Genomic DNA, 20,756 nt, shown 5'->3' on the forward strand with positions numbered 1-20,756 from the left:
ACAAATAGCTTTCCACATATTAGATAACTAACAAACAGTGTTTTGGTTTTGTTTTTATCATGAGATTAGTATTAAAAGAGGCATAGCCAACCCAACTATCCTCCATCTGTGAGGAGAGTAAAATGATTAAGCCTTCTAGTTTGATGAGAATATGATTGAAATAATTTGGGGATTAAGAATGTCTTTTTTTGGTAGAGACCCAAATAAGAATTGTATGAACGAAACAAAGACACTGAAGCATAGATCGAATAATCTCACTTGATTTCACTATGCCAGGTGATGCAAACCAAACACAAAACTAATTTGAATCTTTGAATCTGGTTAAAATGTATGTTGACTGTGCTCTCTTACTTTTGTCAATATACACAGAAGTTACATGTAAATTACATCCTAATCCCTTATCAAATTTAGAGCAAATTATGAAACCTACTTTGAAATTCAACAATTATCTCCATAAACTAGATGGGGTAGAGCAGAGACTCAGTGGGTTCCATAACCAGCTACCTTTAAGATATGGCTCCCACCATGACTCTCTTTGAAACATTTAGCCATGTAACTTAAAGCGTATACAGAAGAGAAATTGTACCTTAAGATGGGTACTTTGTTTTAATCAACACAAGGACATACGCTACAAGACATTTAAGGGGATTTACTTCTAAAGGCTTCTAACAGAATCTCTTGTGTGTTACAAGGTGAGGCATGGAGAACACTGGAAAGAGTAACACACTGACTGTCTGCTCATTAATCCAAATCCCTGGAATGTGCCACAAGGCTTTAGTCGTGTCCCCTGGGAAAAGAGCATCCACGGTTCTGCATCTTGAGAGAAAAGGGAAGCTGGCAAGAACGCGTCTTCAATTCAAACTGATTCCTGCAGCGGCATCCATTCAAACAATAATACAAGTGAGAAAATTAGACGGTTACCAAGCATTATTTGGCAAAGGCACAGCACCGTGCCTATCACTGACTCACAACAGATCCTCTAAGCCTCAGCTAACAGATTAAGTAAACATAGAAATATATGTATTTTTTTTCTTTTCAAAGGAAGCTTGTTTATATCCTCTTTTACCATAAGATACGCTGGGGAGTTTATTCAAGAATTTGCTGACAGTCATATCCTTATTTTTCACGTTTCCAAGGTTCTTCGTCAACACTGCAGTCGGCTGACTTTCCGTTGGCTGCCAGAGTTACCTGAAAATAATTATCATCAACATCCAGCTTACTGGCCACATACCAGAAAACCACCCAGGGGGTTATGTGGGGGAGCACCAGACCCAGATTCTACTACACGACTTAAATATTAATTTTAAACGTTGTTCCTTCCAAATTGATTTTGAACTGGTCTTAGTTTTCAACACTGATTTGTGAACATTAAAAAAAAATACATATTTGCCTTGGGGGGTATTGAGCGACTAGAGATACTTTGCAAGTTGAGGGATAAACAACTTCTACTATGATTTTAGGGTTGTGAGGGTGTCTAATTACCCATAGACCCACCACACAACAATGCAGTCCTGAAAACATAGTGCCCTTGTGCTACTCCAGACAACCGCAGAGAAAAAAAAATCCAGAACTAGGCAGCTAGTTCTACTCATGCACGTGAAAGGTTCAGTTGCAATGAGGCCAGGTGGAGTTTATACATGTCCAATTTTCAAATCGTGATGGTCTGGCTCTACCATATAAGCTATCCAGGCTTTAAAAATTAAAAAGGAAAGGAGGGAATTAAAAGGCTGAAATCAGTATCTCTAAATTATTTCATTGCAGACATTTATTAATCAACTATAATTTCCAGACTGTCAGTATTATGCTTCCCTGGCTCTCAGCGAACTGAACCCTTACACAGAATGGGAAGTTTTCCCCTCCACGTCTAAGTCGTTTTCCTAGCTTACCTTCCATCTGTCTGTCCTCAACGTCATGTGCAAACTTAAACCCACGACTGATATTCCACATAATGGAGAGACTGGATTTATGGAAGCATTAGGATATGGAGACATGACAAACGCAGCAATGTTTGAAAGAAATCTGGCCTTCTTCTTACCCAAGTGGAAGTGAGAGGCATGCATTATGAACACACACAACATGCTAGGAACAGAAAACTTTTCACGAACCAAGCAAATGAAAATAAAAACTACTCGTTCCTCCGGTCCCCATGAGGCCCCCGCATTGTTTTTTTTTTAAAAAGAACATGCAACAAGCAAATGAAAGCATCACATGCAGTTCTTCTGATTAAAATTAAAAACATTGCATAACTTCAAACTACGGTTACAAGGCAAGAGTTTGAAAATAGAGAGACCAACATGACAGAACAATGCTTAGGATGGTTAAAGTTGTGACCAGAGCAGCAGCAAACTTGTTTCCCCTTCAGTGAACTGTCAGGAAAGACGGCCAGGGACAAACTATCTGCCTGGAGCAAGCTGCCTGTTCACCATGACCTTGAATGTACCTATTTGGCTTTCAGTGATGAACCAGATCAATAGCTGTGCCACATTATAAATCATGGTGTGGTGCCTTTGGAAAACCAGACAGAGCTCAGGTGGCAGGGGCAGGGGGGTTGTTGTTTTCAAATACTGGGACCTGTGTCTCTGAAGTAGCTGGGACAGCAGCTTTTTTGGCATTTCCTTTTTCTGGCTGGATTAAAGGAAGCAGGGACTCCGCTCCCCCAGTCTGTTCCACCTGGCTCCGTCCCAACACCTGGGTAATGGAAGAGCCAAAAGGGGAGAACTGGCAGTAAGCAGTGATGTCTCCCAACTCAGCTTTTAAAACAGTGAGACTGAGAATGGACCAGAAGGAGGTTCAAAGGCAGGAGTAAATGTGACTCAGATGTTCTGGGAAAGCCTTCAAATTCATCTCCATAGCTCTGACTGCCTTCTTTGCATATAGGTGTCAACTCAGTTAACTGGTCTAGAGCGAGAAGGGTCGATTGGCCTCGCCTCACAACCTTCACTGAGCTGAACCCATCACTTCACTAAAAAATGCAAACCGCCGAAGAGTTATTAAACCAATATGGCTGTTTCATCATTTCCATGATCTGCTCAGTTTCACCATTTGACCATCTAAACACTAATTCACCAACGAGTGTGCAGGTGGTTGGTTTGGTGGTCAATTACCTAGAAAGACTGAGCCACTATCTCTATCAAACTGTCCAGCAAAAAAGGTTATCTGAATTAAAGCATGGGGTCGAGATGCTAAAAGTATACACTCAATAAATATTTCTGAACAGCCTACTGCATGCCTGGCACTGCTTTAGGGCACAGCAGTGATAAACAGGGATGCAGTCTCTCTCCTCATGGGCTTACTTCACAGTGATAGAGACAGTTGACCAACATTTCCCTTTAGGGATTGAACTGTTTGCTAAAATAAATGAAGCAAATTTGTCCTGATGTGCTTGATATGCTTTAAGGGAAAAAAAAGTGCAGGAAGTCTGAAATCTAAAGACATCTCCATGCCTATACACCTTCCTCAAAACTTGTCCTACACGATATTGTTAAGAAGCCTCTTGAGATGCTCCAGAAGGGCCGCACCAAAGGCAGTTAACCACTAGGATTCTTCTTATATATAACTGCAAAGTTAAAGAATATATGTGGTGATTTTATTTTGTTTCCTACTACTATTTTTCCTCGTAGGGCAGTAATTGGGATCAAGCTGTATCTCCACTATATAACTGTACATTCATTTTGCTGTCCTCCAGTGCCTAACTCAGGGCTTTGCAGATTATGGGCACTCAATAAATCTTGACTAATAATCAAAATATAGGAGGTCATAGGAATAAGATGGGGGTGCTCAATTAAACCCCACAAGGCACACGATGAATACTTGTTAAATACAATAGAGCATAAAGCTATTCCATGGAATGTTGACCCTTGTTTACCAAAACTAATATTTTGATGGGGAATAATCCAGCACAATCATTGAGATGTGGAAAACACTAACTTTCCAGGAGAATGGAGTATACCATTTAGGTGTATCTGAATTTCTAACAATTTTAATTGTTTTCACTGAGTCAATTAATTTATGCAATTGCCTCTTGATGGGCGGGGTCCCTCCCTAATTTGCATCAGAGCCCTGGTTTACCCACACATGTAGCTTATACAGAGGGGATGAACCAAAGACGGTGGCTGACCTATGATACAGTCCAGTAGAGGGGGTTGCTTCTGTGTCATCCTTAGTTGTCTGGAAGAAGCCATGGCATATATTTGGAATGACCCAGAAATAACATAGGGAGAAATTAACTATTAAATGAGATCCATCAACAGGAGTCAAAAAGGTATCAGAAATCTGTGTTTGGTTAAGGTTGTCCTCAGTTACCACTTACAACCCTTAGAGTTGACCCTGCTCACCTGCCAGGGTTTCTCCAAGTTTGCTTCACTCTGGTCATGACACTTTGACAATGTCAAGTTAGTTACAATGAAGGCTAGACAGAGCCCATCAAGCTTGAAGACCTAGCATCCAACAGCTAGGAAAAGAGTCCAGAACATCCACGCTTCAGGAAAAATGGTGCTGCCAGGCAGTATGTGACATATAGTGTTTTTTTTAAAGACATCTATGGATAATTGTCCTGAAGGAGAGTTATTCTTTACTTGAAATTGCTTCCCCATTCTTGGAGCAAAGTGATTGCCAGGTCAAAACTCACCTTCCCACAAAAATAATGACGAGAAAGATAGCTGCACAAAGTTATGTGGGCACATTTTTGACCAATACATGATATAGAGCAAGAAGGAATACTTGTGCTATGTAAATCAAATGATTCTGGGTATTTCTTTTGATGTTTCACTTGAACAGAATATTTGAAAGCCAGCAAGGCCCTAGAAACCACAAATTCTTGAGCATAATATTCAAAGAAAACTGATTGAATTTGTGAAGTAGGTGGACGGGGGAGTCAAAATGATTGTTTTACATCACATGGATAAAACAAGCAACCGATTGGCTCTTTCACCGTTAGACTTGTTGATTTCCTGCCACGTTAGACACAGAGTTAGATGATCTGGGACTCATAGATGCTTGAGTTACATGATTCTTTAGAAAAATAAATGTGACAATGATACATGCAGGGCTTTTGTGTTTGCTTTAAGAAATTGAGCATGCACTATTATATACAGGTCTCGATATCCATGAATGGGAAAGGTACCTTGCACTCATCTACTATGACAGAGTTGTGTGCAGTATAGACACATTGGTTGGAGTTGTTTTCCCTGTGGTTCTTCATGTCATCATAAATGGACTGAGTCTTGGTCATTTCAATATCTTCATGCACTCGGTGCTGGGAGTCAATGGTGTCCAGCTCAGACTTGGAGAGGTGATAGACAATCCCAGCCCCAAAAGAGTCTCCCACAACATTGACGGATGTTCTCATCCTGTCCCTGGGGACAAAGAACAGGACACGTTTAGTGAGGAAGCAGTATGATGTGATGGTTGGGAGGTCAAGGTCTAGAACAGAGAGACCTGGGGTTGAGTTCTGGCTCTACCTTTCCCTCTGCCTGGTCTGGGGCAAGTGACTTAACTTTTAGAAGCCTTGATTTCCTTGTTTGTCAATTGGAGATAACAATCATACTTCTCTCATAAGCTCGTATGAAAATTAAATGAGACAATGTATGTAAATTGCTTAGCAAAATGTCTAATGAATGGTAAGCACCCAATAAACAACAGGAAAAGAGAAAGGAGGAGGAGGGGAGGAAGAAGTAGAGGGAAATAATGTGTCCAGATCTCAGAATTAGCTCCCAGACTGCAGCCATTCCTAGCTGTGTCCAGCAAGTCCTCTTGATTTAAACTGTTCTTCGAAGATTCCAGATTACCTCCACTTATTTTATTTACTTATTCTACAGGAAAGTGCAACCACCTGTGAATTCCCCCATAGTAGAAAATTCATCTTTTTTTGTAAGGATCTAAACAACACTGCCTTCCCCCTGGGCCCCAGTCTGTCCCTAGCACACTCGTATACACAGACACAGCTGTTGGGTAAGAAACTCAGTCACAATTTCCTCCCTGACCTATATGTGTAATGCCTATGTGTCCTGAAAAAAACCAAAATACTTTCTCTTGCTCTCTCTGTTAACTAAAAAAAAATAAAATCTTCCAGAGGGCCTCTTGAACCAAGAAGGGTTGAGAAAAATCCTTCCTCAAATCTTGTTTCTCAAGTTCTGACTTGAAAAAAATAGGATGGTTGATAATGTTCCCTCTTAGAACGTCAGCACCAGGAAAACCAATTAAGTTCTTAAGAGTAAGTTGTAGTCTTTCACCCATAAGTTTACATCAGTGTGAAGAGTCCTTTTGACCATGCTTATGAGATACTCAAAGCTCTAAAAAGAAGGATGCTGGAGAACCACAAAGAAAAGAAAGAAAAAGAAGGAGTTTAGGTAAAAATGCTGCTGAGACATCTTAGTTCAGGGCACTCTAGTCTTCAATTTAAAATAAATAAATAAAGGACGATACTAGAATTGGTTTAAGGCAAAGTGGAAACCTTAATAGGTTCTTGGAACAAAGGTCTAAAATAAATTCTAGTTGCTATGATCAAATCTATTTCTCATTAGAGAATAGTAATTATGAAGTTGCACTAGGAGGAATCTGGCCTGGTTCTCTTGCAAGGAACTTGGGAGCCAGCTGTCCTTCAGGTTTCAAGCAGGAAGATGCTGCCCATGAAAAAATAAAGATCAAAGCCCGGCTTCCACTCTCAGGGGCATCTCTCCATCTGAGAAGGCTCTTCCCCTCCCTTCTGCTTTGGAGAATCTGCCAGGGTGATAGTCTTAACATGAATGAAGACTGGGTCTTGAGGTCATCCACAGAATCAGGCACTTGAAATCAAGATCACTAAGAAGCCCCAGTATAAGGAGATGAGAAGGAATATGTATTAAGAAAAAGCATGGACTCTGGAGGCAGGCTGACCTGGATCAAAGGCCAGCTTTTCCCCTTACCTGTTGGACAACCTTGATCATACTTAACATTTGTGAGTCCTGGTTGTCTCATTTATAAAATGGAAATAATAAAAGTGTTCCCCACATAAGGGTTGTTGTGAACAAAATGCTTAACACAGTTCCAGACGTTTAATAAGAACTCACAAAACATTAATTTTACATGATGTATACTTTTAATATCACTATTAATCTTATCAAGTCAATTCATATATTTTTTTGGCAGCTCCTAGGTAGAACATCCAAACATGCCTGCTTAAGCTACTCTCTCCCCTGAAAACATTAACCCTATTTATAGGCCAATTCCTATGGCAGCACACCCAACTAACCAGCTGAGTTATTTGTTCATCATGCAGTTGTAGTCTACTTTGTTGCTTTTCCACTATACTTTCCATCCCTCCTGGCCTGTGCTCTGAGCCATGCACCCAACACCCCTGATCAATTGTTAAATTCCAAAGAGCACTAAAGTCTTGGAGAGGAATGCTCTGAATACTCATCTCATGGCCCAGAAGAATCTGCCTTATTGGCAAGTAGAGGGACCAAAGGTAATGGTGGTAGTGACGATGATGGTAGCTAACTTTTATTTGTATAGGAATATACCTTGTAGATATTACCATATTTAATCCTCACTATAACTCTATAAGAAGGACTATTTTTTTTTAATTTTTTTAAATTAATTAATTAATTTATTTATGGCTGTGTTAGGTCTTCATTTCTGTGTGAGGGCTTTCTCTAGTTGTGGCAAGCGGGGGCCACTCTTCATCGCGGTGCGTGGGCCTCTCACTATCGCGGCCTCTCTTGTTGCGGAGCACAGGCTCCAGATGCGCAGGCTCAGCAATTGCGGCTCATGAGCCCAGCTGCTCCGTGGCATGTGGGATCTTCCCACACCAGGGCTCGAACCCGTGTCCCCTGCATTGGCAGGCAGACTCTCAACCACTGCGCCACCAGGGAAGCCCAAGAAGGACTATTATCCACATTTAAGAGATGGAAACACTGAGGCCCAAAGAGATTAAGTGGCTTCCCAAAGTCACACACCCTAGTAGAGTCACAGAACCATATTTGGACACAGGCAATGTGACTCCAGAATCCCCGTACAGATGAACTGGCTTGCAAGGCAGAAATAGAGACACAGATGTAGAGAACAAACATATGGACACCAAGGGGGGAAAGCAGGGACCGGGTGGTGGTGGTGGGATGAATTGGGAGATTGGGATTGACATGTATACACTAATATGTATAAAATAGATAATAAGAACCTGCTGTATAAAAATAAATTAATTAATTAAATTAAATTAAAAAAAAAAACAATCCACTGTCTGCCACGTGATGCAAAGCACCCAGGAGCCAGACAGCCCTGATTTTGAATCTAGCTCAGCCATATATGAACGGTGTGACCTGGGTGACTTCCTCAACCAGAATTTTTCTCATCCAGTCAAAATACCCACTTTACAGAATTTGGGGAAGATAACGCCAGTTCCTGATCCACAGCTGATACTCATTATGTGCTGTCTCCTTCCCCTTTTGGAGATAAGCATCACTCATATCCCATCACGGGGACAAAAGCACAAAATACTATGCTCAAGGGTTAATTACTTTTCCAGCTTAATAAAGCCATTTCCACTCAAATGAGTGATACAAGTTCACAAACTCCCCCTTCCTCAACTCTTGGCTTTCTTTGACACCAAACCCTACTCTCCTGAGCAGTCACTGAACCAAGTTTTGGGAATAGCATTTCTGGGTGAGCTTTCTCCAAATGTGCACAATGCTCATGTCTCTTCCATACGCTCAGGTCTCTTTGAATTTGAAAAGGAACTCTAGCCAATGGAAATAGTCACCAGGACAGTAATGGATGGAAAACAGAGTTGGGTGAAATCAAAGCAGACTAATGTTTGATGCCCAAATCAACATACAAAGGGCCCTGGACTTAGGGCTAAAACCCTAACCCAAGTGTTCTAACTCTCTCACTTCTTACTTGAGCATGAAATATGGAATGAGGCTAATTCCAACTTCACAAGAAGTTGTGAGGGTTAAGTGAAATGAGAGACACAGTGGGAATGCCTTAAATACTCATTAAAAATTGCAGGAGCACATAAGCCTGAAAATGGCTAAGTGGAAATAAGATAAGAATGTGGACTCTAATACTTGCTGAGTTCTTTGTTAGTTCATTGATTCATTCAACAGGTATATAACGAGCATCTTAGTGTGTGCACTATGCCAGGTGTCCAAGCAGTAAAGAGCAAGAAAAGACCCTTTCTCTGTTCTCCTTTCTGGTAGAACCTACACTCTCTTTACTTGTCTGTATCCCCCACTAGAGTAAGATAAATATTCTACTAGGAATAAGTGCTGTGTGTTCTTGGGTTTTGTAGGCAGGACAGTTTATCTACACTTGGGCCCCAGCAAAGGCTTGAATAGAAGTGTCTTGAGTCAGGCGCTAAGGGTGGGTCTGAGATAATGAGCTAGAGAGAAGAGAGAACTAATACGTGTGAAATCTAAGAGGTGGGCGCCCTCAGGAGCGTTCAGGATGACTAGTGAGTACAGTGAGAGGCAGAAAGTAAGGACTGACCAAATCATGTATAGCCTTATCAGTCAAGTGCAGGAGTTAGAACTTTATCCCATGTGTGACGAGGAGCCATGGAAGGGAAGGATCACGCTTGTTCCATTATAAAGGATGGCAAGATTGAAAGAGCAAAATCCACTTAGTGAAGATGTGGGGAATATGGAGAAAGATGAATTTGAGAGACATTTAGGAGACAGAATTACAGGACTTGAGGACTGATTGGTTATAGAGAACAAAAAAGAAAAAGAGTCAAGAATTCCTCCCGGGTTTCTGGTTTGGACAACCAGTGGACAGGGCTACCACATGTAGGGGACACAACTGGTTGGGGTGAGAAAGATTCTGGTATCAGCTTAAACATGCTGAGTGTGAGGACCGTGACCCAGCCAAGGGGAGATGTCCTGCAAGTGGTTGGGAATATGGACTAAAGGTCGGGAGAGACAGCTGAGCTATGGGTAGGAAATTAGGAGTCAACACCTAGAGAGTCCATGGATGGGTGCCAAGGCAGGTTCAGTTCATCCTTGGGGAGAAGTAGAGTGAGACAAGCAGACAATCTAGTCTAGAACCCTGAGAGAGACCAACATTTAAGGACTGGGCAAAGGAGTAAGAGCCTGCAAAGGTGGCAGGAAATTAGAAGAGCCTGGGGGAAGAGTGTTTCAAAAATAGGGGTGTGAAGGACAATACCCATGATTGCCTGGAGGTCAGGTGAGATAAGGGAAAGCAGTGTCTCTTGGTTTCAGCAACGAAGAGGCCATGATCGACCTGGCAAGGGTAGTTTCCATACAGAGGCAGGGACAACAGAAGCCTGCTCGCCATTGCTAGAAACTTGAATGAGAGAGGAGGAAGAGGGCATACTATGTAGAATCAACTTATTCAAGAAGATGGTGAGGAGACAGAATGGTAGACAGAGGCAGACGGAAGACAGAAATTTCAGTTTGCTTTTGAGGCCACCAGGGGAATATCTGACCAACTCTGGGGAAGTCCGATTCTGGCCAAAAGCAGGATATGGGGATTTATGGTTCACATGTGGAAAATTTCTCCACAGGCAAATACTTTCATTTTCTCTCCCAACAGCCCTGACCCGTTCACGAAACCCTGCTGACCTCCGGAGTTTTTAGGCTGCTTGGTAAAAGGAATTTTAGGGTGCTTGCTGTTATTCTCGGGTCTGGATGTGGTGCGTCAGGACCTTGAGAAGGGGACAGAGGTGAAGGCAGAATCTTTAATTGAATGAATTCACTACAGATGACATGGCTATTCTTTGGGGGCTACCGGGAATCAAAACCAAGAGGGGAGCTTGACGAAGCTCCTTCACGCTGCAGCTCTGGGTCTGGTGCCCTGGAAGCAAAGCATTTGCCAAGGTGCTCTCTCTCTTTCTCCTTCTTTCAGTCTAAATCTTCTGGCAGGAAGATGGTGGGATTGTCTGAAAGTCCTGCTCACAGACGAACAGAACCAAGGGGGCAGGGTCACTCAAGATTCATCTGGTCCCTGGTATTGGAGTGAATCACATGAAATTGCCATTTTAATGAGTCCAGAAAGACCAACTATTGGCAATTTCATATGAGTCAGCTTAATATTCATAGAAACAGACCATTGTGTCTGCCTCTCAGAATGCAGGGTGCACAGTGTGGCAGGTGGGTCACCTGAGGCCCCAGACCTTGAGAAGGCTGGCACGATTCCGGGCATCTGAGAGCTCAAACCACATGGGATTAGGGAAGGGAAGAAGGACCCACAGAAGCATTGGTTAAGAGTGTGAATTTTGGATTCAAGCCTGGATTGCAATCCTGGCTCCAGCAGGATTAGTTGGAAAAACAGCGTTTTCCACTCAGTTTTCTCATTTGTAAAATACGGAAAGTAATATCCACCTGCAAGCACGTGGAGAAGGTAACAACGGCTAACCCATATGGAGCGCCTGTCCTCTGAGAGGTCCTCAGCCAAACTCTGCCTATAAAAGGCTTGACAGGGCGCCTGACCCAAACTCAGCGCTCAACCTTAACTGCACACTGCCAACATCATCATTAGTCCAAGCGAAAAGGGGAGCAAATCACTTCCTGTCTTATTCCTCCATCACGTCTTATACGTTCCTCTGTTGCACCTAGCACTGTGGAGATTTTTTGACCACATCTATCCCCATTACTAGACTATTAGCCCTTTGAGAGTTGATACCATATTCATTTATGACATGGGCAGGACCTGGGGGAAGGAGGTAGGCAGGTATGTGAAGGACGCAGGGTGGGGATGGATCATTATTTAAGAAGTGGAAGAAGATTAACTCTAGAAAGAGAACTGTCTTTTGTTTAGCGAACATCCAGTTGGATATTTTGGTGGTGAAAAGTTAGGATGCAGGACAAGATCTAGAACAAGGAGGAGAGAGACACCAAGAGACACCAGATTCCCTTGCAGAGGAGAATGAGAGAGGTGTCTTGAGAGCTGGGGGAAGACACAGAGGTGCAGAGCGAGGAGGCCCAGCAAGGCAGGCAGAGACTGGAACTAAACAGGTGTAGGGAGAGGTTCCCAGGGGTGGGGGACACTAAAGGATTTTTTTTAAAGAAAATAAATGCCTATTATTAACTTTTTACTTTCTGTAAATTATTATTAGCAGTGATTACTTCAGAGAAACAAGACCTGAAATTATAGGGGCGGAAAAATTTTCCCTTCTTCCCTTCTAGATTCTTTGGCTGGTCTAATAATTAAATCAAAAATTTAATTTTGGACATACAGGAAAATTTAATTTTGTACATACCTGAGCCTTATAAAAATAAGAGACTCAAAGGCAGTCAGGCAGTTGAGGTTTATATGCCATCCTAAGCTAAGGAAGGGGATAAGGGTCTGGGGCTTGAAAGGGGAGGAAGATAATTCAGAGGAAGAGCAAATATTTGGTAAAAAAATGTTTGCCCTGCCACGCAGATAAGTCTCTCCAGTGAAAAAGTTATCTCTGGTAATAGCACTCTTCCTGGTATAGGCCTCCTTTCTAAATTCTTTTAGGCAGTTAAGGGGAGGTAAAAAGCTTGTCTTGAGTCTGCTGGGTCTTGACTGCTTTCAGCTTAAAGTAATCCACGTGCCAACTGGCATTTTGCGGGGAGTCGTGTATTTTGCTCCTTTTCAAGATTCAATTGTAGGTGAAGGGAGACTTCTCTTTCTCATTTTGTAACTCTCCTGAGTTTGGTCCCTCCTCTCCCGAGCTTGGTTCCTCCTCTCCCTTCCAGGAGCACGTATTTCTTTTGTAAGCATTAAAACATGATTTCGCTGTGTGGCACTATCGCCCCGCCTCCACCCCACTCCCCTGATGGGCAATTACACTGCGTTGAGTCAGGGACACTTTGGCAGGGGAAGGAAAGACTTAGTCGAAAAGGATAAGGATGTCATGCTAAGGATGACAGAGAAAGAAGATGAGGTAAGATGCAGAAAAAAGGAGAGATCAGTGGAAATAGGAAATCAAAGCAAAAGGCTTAAACATGAGCCCCTAGACTCTTCAGAGATAGGGTAGATGTAGGGATTGGTTTTCTTTTCCACCAGACATGGAATGAGGGTTAAATCAGTTATGTGTGTGTAAATATGCATGCGTGTGTGTCTTAAATAAGAGAACGAGAACGCAGATGGGCAAGCCTGGAACATCTATGGAATAGCCGGATTGTCTGAGTTTGAATCCCAGATCAGCCCTTTAATATCTACTAAACTGAGATAAGTTTCTTGGCTCTGAGCCTCAGTTTTCTCAACTGTAAAACGGGGATAATATTACTAGCTGCCTCATAATTTGCTGCAACTTTTTGAACAAGTCTATGTAAAGTGCTTAGAACAATGTCTGACAATGAAGGGGCACTCACTGAGTATTAGTTATTAGAGTCCTGTGTCCTTTTGATCTAGTTTCATTGAATGGGTGCACACAATGTCAACCAGTGCTCAAAAAAGAGTAGAGATGCTCATATACTACAGTCAGGAACTCCTACTCCCTACCTCTGGTCCATTGCTTCTGGAAGTCGGGTCCCTGGACTGATCATCAGTATCTCCTGGGAACTTGTTAGAAAAGCCACTTCTTGGGCCCCTCCCCAGATCTCCTGAATCTCCAGGAGGTTTTGGTGCACGCTCGAGTTTGAGAACCAATGCTCTATTCCATCCTGGGAGGCTAATGAGGGCGCCTCTGAGTGCCCACTGCAGGGCGGAGGTTCCCTCAGGCTTCCTTATAAGTGCCGTCTCGAGTAATGAGCAAATATGTCCCCAGAAGCAATCTCACTAGCAGCCCCATGTGATAAGTGGGCCATAGATCCACTTGGCTTTCCTTTTCCCACCTGTGGCCAGACCCAGTTATTTATCGTCTCTTCCTGGTATTGGCCCACAGTTCTCCTTCCCTCCCGAATCCTTCAGAGAGAGAGGGGTGTCACAAGGTCTCATAAATACCCACCAAGGACTCCTGTTACAAAGGGCTTCTTAGATTCTGGGGAAGGTTCTGGTTTTACCAGCCCCACCCATCCGGTGTTCTAGGACTCGGACACTTTTCAGGGCCCAGAATCTTGGTTTTCACCATGACATTTACAGAGCAGTTAAGCCTGTTCATTGAAAAACGTCCAGGGCTCAGCGGGCAGTAATGAGGCTGGCTGATCTCCAGCAGTTGGCAAACACCATGGCACATTAAATGTCACTGCGGGCTTTGTTTGGTTTTAAATTGAAAAGTTGTTAGAGTTATGAAAGCTTATAAACCTTGCCTGGGGAGGAAAAGAAATGCCCCCCTGTTCTTTGTCTCTGCTTTCCACCCCCACAGACTATGTGTCACCAGGGAACGACCAGCACCCCCTGCACCCCTCTCTCAACTCATCCCCCTGCCCCACTCACACGCTGATGGGCACCCAACAGCCACGGCGCCCATGACCAAGAGCGTGTTTCCAGAACTCCTCTTGCTGGTGAGAAAGAATGTGGAACCATTCCTAATTCAAAGCAGATTTGACCTAGCTACAGACCCCTATGCACACTTTCCCAGGATCCTCTACCCTCCCTTTTTCTTTTCTTCTGAAAAGGAACGTTCATGCTTAATTTGTATACAAACATCCATCACCAGCAGAAGCCTAGTCTGGGTCTTAAAACTAGAAGGGTACTCAAGGGCATGGGGTCTAGACTGTGCTTTCAAGCTGGTAAGTTACTGTTCCCATTGTACACACGACACAGCTGAATCCAGAGAATAAGTAACTCGCCCGCAGCCCCACAGCCACTAGGTGCAGGGCTCAGACCCAGGGCTCCTGCTTCTGCCTTTCTTCCCTTGATCACGGGGCCTCTTTCCATCTGAGATCAGACCCCAGAACTAGAGGCGAGCCTTCAATCACTCTTCCCTTTCCAGCTGCAGCCTGGGGTAGAGTTTTCTCAAATGCAATTTCATCAATAGAGTTAATCCAAATGTATCATCATGTTTTTGTTGTTCAGCCAACTCCCTTCTGCTAGCACGTTTCAGCCCTGGAGTTAAGACGCCCTGCTCTGGGTGCAAGTGTGAGCATGTGAGTGCCCATTCGCTAACATTTAGGTCAGGAAGAGACAGGGTCTTGAATGTCTCATGAGGTGACTCTCCTCCAACAGGCTTGGAAGCAGATGACTGTCAGGAAGACAGGGCCCACAATGGCTGACCTGGGGGGGTGCTGGAGGACTTGAATTCTAAGAGTGGCTGAGACCTTGATTGTATCCCATTTGTCCCCACTTAACCTGTTTGTTTTGTTTTGTTTTAATCCTGGGAGAGGGGAAAAAAACAGGTCAGACAAAAAATTCTCTGATTAGTATGTAGAACCAGGGGTGACCCGAATCGGTCTGTTTTCCCCAACCTCTCCGACTCTGGACCCCTCTGCTCCTCCTCCCCACTGTTAGATCTGCTGGGTACCAACTAGGATGCTGTGTGGGGTGGCGTGAAGGGCCCTGACCTGGCCGCACAAGCTCTCCTGTGCCTTTTGATGCCCAGTTTCCTCATCTGTTAAACACACCATAGTGATCTTTAAGGATTAACTTTAAACTGATGTAAAGAGCATGGTGGTACCCACCAAATATCTGCTCCTTTCCTTCATCCCTGATAACACAAGTACATTTTTCCACTTAAATGCATTTGCATTATAATGGGGGCAGCACCTATAATAATAACTGTTAAAGAGATGAATCTCTAATGGTGGATTTCAAGCCTCAGCAACAAGCCCAAGAAGAGAATAGGCAATGTAGTTGGAGAAGGCAAAGGACCCTCAATGACAACGAAAGTTCAAAGGGCAAAGAGGCAGAGGGCTCAGTAAGCCAAAGCCACAAGGGAAGCAGCTGGGACTTTAATAGCTTCCTCTGTCTTTCTTCATGTGTAGAAAGGCCCCTGGTTATCATGCAGCAGCTCTGCGGGTAACTTTTTGCATGCATTTATTGAGCTCCTGCTGTGTGCTCTGTCCCCAAGCGGTTGCCACCGTCTTCATTTCCTCTTTGTCCTCCTCCTAACCAAATCCAACCCCACCCCTTTGTCTCCATCCTATTCCCTCCAAATCCTTCCACCATTCACCACCACCGAATCTCAGCTGCCCCCATGACTGCCCCATCTGAATGGACCTCATGAGAAAGACTGCCCCTTGGGGCCAGCGTAGGGCACAGAGAACAACCAAGATAGCGCTGAGGACCCTGCCACCCCCGCCTGAGAGAGACAGGCAGGGACAGATAAGAGTTATTTCCTTTGTTCGTCACCTTCCCACGAAAGGCATTTCCAGAGCATTTCTCTGGTGACGGAAGAACCAGTCAGGAAGATCCGTGCCCTTCCTCGCAGCCCTCCCGAGTTGAACAGATTCAGTCCACTTCTCATTTCTAACCTAAACTTCAACAGCAAGCAAGCTTTCTGGAAAGACCAGGCTTCCTTTTAGCCTTCCCAGATGTCCTTCTTCCCTTCAGTCACTTGTACGTTTCTCTCTTCGGAAGGGTGGTTGTAGAAGAGTGGAACTTGTTTTAGCACTGAGGAAACTCAAGTCCATAAAATGTGGCTTCTGGCTCTTAAAATCTTTGTTAATAAAAGTCAGAAAGATTGTTAATGGAATGTAGGGTAATAAAAAAAAAATAAGTGTGAGCACTTTGGCCTTGGATCTCTGCACTTGTCACTCTGAGCCTCTGACTTTGAAGTCAATGGCATCCCCCAGCCCCTGTCACTTAGCTCCAGGGCTGGACCAGAAGTATCAGGGTACATCTCATAGAATATCAGAGCCCCAGTGAGCCCTTAGCAAGAATTGATTCCAACCTCCTTATTGGGTACCATCTGGCTAGACTGACCCACCTTTGGGAATGGGCCGAGAGTCCCACACTAGGACAATGTCCTTCACTGGGAAAGGGAGCTGGGCTATGTATACACTGTCAAGTTCAAGCATCTCTGCATGGCCTCAAGGCTGTCCATCTTACCTCACCTTTTACCACTCCTTGCCTTACACTTTGTGCTCCAACAATACCAAACCACTCATAGGTCCCCACACGATTTGTTGCCTCAGTGCCTCTGTGTGGGCTGGCCTTGACCGGAATGTCCTATTTCTCCCCCCCCACTTACGGATACCTGGGTAACTTCTACCTACCCGTTATGATCCAGCTCAGCTATCACTGCCTTTAGAAGCTTGAATGTGGCCATGATTATGAATTGGTGGCCTCCAAAGCCAAGCAGACGTAGGGCCAAATCTCTATTCATTCTCCCTAAACCTCAGTTTTTTTATCTATAAAATGGCAGTTGTTAGAGGCAGCGGTGAAGGGCTCCATGTACCAGCTGGCACATAGTAGGCCCTCAAATTCAGCAGCAATCTTCCTTGTTTTCTGATTTCTCCACTCTGCCCTTCCATCCTAGACTGGGATGTGTGTCTGTCTCTATCGCTATTCTTCTATGTGTGTGCTCTTTTTAAATCTACTTTATTGAAGTGTAATTTACATACAACAAAATGTACCCATTTTAAGCGTGTGGTATGGTGAGTTTCGACAAATGCGGACACCTCTGCATACCTGTGTATATGGAAGAGTTCTAGCCCTCCTAAAGCTTTCTTTGTGCCCTTCTCAGTCAATCCTCATGCCTCTACTTCCGGGCCCAGGCAAACATGATCTCTTTCTATTGCTAGAGATTATATTGTCTTTCCTAGAGCATCATATAAATGGAATCATACAGTATATATTCCTTTGTGCTTCGTTCACTCAGCATAATGCTTTGAGATCCTTTGCCTGCTTCGGTATGGGTCCCTTATAGCTTTGCTTTTAACTTTGTATTATAATTGACCTGCTTCCTCCGCTAGACTCTGAAGCCCTCAAAGATTCTTTTCCTTCTCTGGTTCCCAAATAAGCACTCAGCAAATGTTGGAGGGAAGAAAGGAGGAAGGAAACAGGGGAGTTCTCATGGCGATTGGTGAAGATCTTGGCTGCAGCCCTGCGTCTTATCCACCCCTGGGGAGTGTTCACACCCCCAGCAGAAGCACACACACAGACACTTACAGCAGCCAATCCACAGCCACCAGCAGGCTGATGTCCTCGGTCGGCAAGCCCACAGCCGTCAGAATGAGGAGCATGGTGACGAGCCCAGCACTGGGGATACTGGCTGCACCAACGCTGGCCAGCGTGGCCGTGAGGCTGCGAGAACAGAAAAGGCCGGGTCAAGGGAAGAGAAAGTGGTCTTGGCAAAACCATCCCTGGCAGGCAATTCTCGGCTCTAATTTCTCCCGGCAGTCATAAAATCCCCTTTTCCTCCCAAGGAATAAAGAAATCTGGAGTACCAAGACCCAGGAAATAGGGTCTATTTGGATTCTGCTTAACCTTGATGGAAACTTATAAATTCATGGATGAGAGTCTTACCCCCATCATGACATCCAATTCACTGAATATATCACAGGGCTCAAACAAGGTAAGCGTGGCTCTAAAAGCAGGCAAGGGAATGTTAAAGAAGAAAAACAAGTCACCCTTAATCCTTCCACAGGAACACCACAGCATCCATTTCTGCTTACCCCTTTACGCCTCTGTGAGAACCAGAGACTTCTAGTCTACGTGGCAAGAGCCTGAGAAGGTTGCCAATGTTAACATGAGAACTCAGAACAGCAAGTATCCAGACTCAACCGAGTGGACATCGGGAGAACAAATCAGAAGAATTCCGAATGACATTAAGGTTCAGATGCCTGGACGTTTCACCATGGGCTGGAAAATACATTATTCAGAAAGAGGGTGCCAAGAAATGACAATAAAATAACAGGAGGCTTTCCTTCTGAAGCATCTCATCCCTTGCTTTCCAAGCAATGCCTAGGGCATACCCAGCACCATTTTGAAGTTGTCTCCGGAAGAGGGTTTAATCTAGCATTCAAGGGCCTTGTCTAGACACCAGAGGGCCTCTGTAGTCCAGCAAAGGGCAGTGACTTTTTCTCCTCTTTTCTGGATGTTATTTATGAAAGCTATCATTTCTAAATGGAAGGAGGCTTATGAAAACGTGGATTTCCAACTTGCTTTTCTGGCTGCTGAGAAGAAAAAAGGGGCTGCTTTCTTTGTGGTTATATGATTCCAGAATTTTTTCAGTAGGTCTTCGGGCTTGAAACTAAGAATCAGACTCCCAAACTGGTTTGCCAACTGGTGTGTCCAAGCACAGAATCCTGGTCTTACAGTCAAGAGGAACCCAAATTTACCTACTCTTACATATGAGGAAGGAAAGGTCCTGGGAGGTTTTGTGTTTTGCACTGGTTTTTCCATATTGCCATCCTTCCCACATTTAGGCTTTCACAGAATAGACACTTCCCCTAGGTGGGATCTAGAACCCATCTTTGCTTTTCCCCCGCCCCATTAATGTGGAGTTGGTGTCAGGGTTTAAAGAACTCCATTTTTGCGGGAGATCCATCTAGGTCATAGGAGGTAGTAGTGTGTGGTGGTTATCAGTGCAGGTTCTAGAGTTGAATGACCTAGGTTCAAATCCCAACTCTGCCACTTAACCACATGACTTTGGGCAACTTACTTAACCTCTCTGTGCCTTGATTTTCTTATCTGTAAAAAAGAAGATAACAATGGTGTCTCACTGTAGAGGCATCAGGAGCTCAGAAATAAAGCACTTAGAAGAGGCCGGCACATTGCAACCGGAGCTGCTTTGCAATGAAAACATCCCTAGTCCCAAGAGTTGGCAGGGGGAATTCTCAGTCATTTTCCCAAGATGGATAGAACACCAGGGAAGGGGAACTTCCCAAGTTCCAACGATCTTGGCTTCGGCAATTTTGTTTACAACATCAGTTGCTTCTGTTACATGAGTCACTCTTACACATCCCTGTGTACTGTGGCCACATTGTCTTGTTACCCCTTGGTTGTGTGAGACAAAATCCTATAAAGAAATCTTCCTGGTGGCTGGTTCTCTTTCTGTTCCTCCATCCCAATTATACCCTCACCCGACCACAGGTGGAGTGTCTGGGGCATTTTAAGTCCTGTAATAGCTCCCTGGGCGGTGATCTCCCCCTGTCCTTTTATCCCCTCCTGATTTTCCTGTCCTTCCCTGACTCATTTCCCTATGGTTGGTTCTTGGATGTTGTACAAGTTACCACACACACACATTAATCACAGCAGAACGTCACAGTAACCCTGCAAGGTACATACGGTAGTACCACTGATTGGAAGGGTGGAGAAACTTAGGGTCACACAGCTTGAACATGGTCTGCTGGGATCTGAACACTCGTCTGCTTGATTCCAATACCACACTGGCTTTTGATGTCCCTTGACTCCTCCTCACATTGAAAACGCTATGACTTAACGAATCTGCTGAGAATTCCTGGCCACTGTTCTCCTGCCTGCAGGGAAATGAAAAGATGAGGAATGTACTTGGAAGCACAGCAATGAAGCTGGACTTGGCTATTTTTTTCTGACTAAATTGAAGACAGTGAACTACATACACTCCATGGAGAGGGGGTGGTCCCCCCAGAGACAGCCCTTGTGACATGTACAGATATGGCAGATTCAGCTGAACTTGCCAGGGCCACAAGTATTAAATATATTTGGCCAACTTTATCCTTTGTCCAGTGAAAATTCTCAGTCATATCATTGTTAAAATAAAGGATAAATTTAAATAATTCAAGCACAGTCTCAATCACCTGGTCACTCACTGGTACATCCTCTCACCTCTAAGTCCTCATCTAATGGTGTGAGCTTGATGGGAAGCATGGTTGCTTCATCAATGGGGAGAATTCAGGGCCATTAAGAAGCTCTATTTGTCTTTGAATTTTAAAGCAAGGGAGATTGGCAGTCTCACATGCAATCTGTTAGGACAGGACTTAGATGGCTTGATAATCTGACCCGAAGCATGTTTTCCACTGAGTAACATCACGGCACTCACTATATCATAG

At 44.0% G+C, this 20,756-nt stretch overlaps 1 protein-coding gene across 1 annotated transcript in view; it reads right to left on the reverse strand.

Annotated features, from left to right (window-relative positions):
• Positions 1-1,116: 1,116 nt before the first annotated feature.
• Positions 1,117-20,756, reverse strand: part of SLC1A2 (solute carrier family 1 member 2) — a 48,850-nt gene continuing 29,210 nt past the window's right edge. Inside the window, exons 8-10 of the mRNA XM_059929644.1 lie at positions 17,893-18,027; positions 5,123-5,354; positions 1,117-1,188 (exon numbers count right to left, since the gene is read on the reverse strand). Coding sequence (XP_059785627.1) covers positions 1,117-1,188; positions 5,123-5,354; positions 17,893-18,027 — 439 coding nt within the window. The remainder of the gene's footprint in view (positions 1,189-5,122; positions 5,355-17,892; positions 18,028-20,756) is intronic.

Source organism: Balaenoptera ricei, chromosome 8, assembly GCF_028023285.1.
Source record: "Balaenoptera ricei isolate mBalRic1 chromosome 8, mBalRic1.hap2, whole genome shotgun sequence".
Lineage (NCBI taxonomy): Eukaryota > Metazoa > Chordata > Mammalia > Artiodactyla > Balaenopteridae > Balaenoptera > Balaenoptera ricei.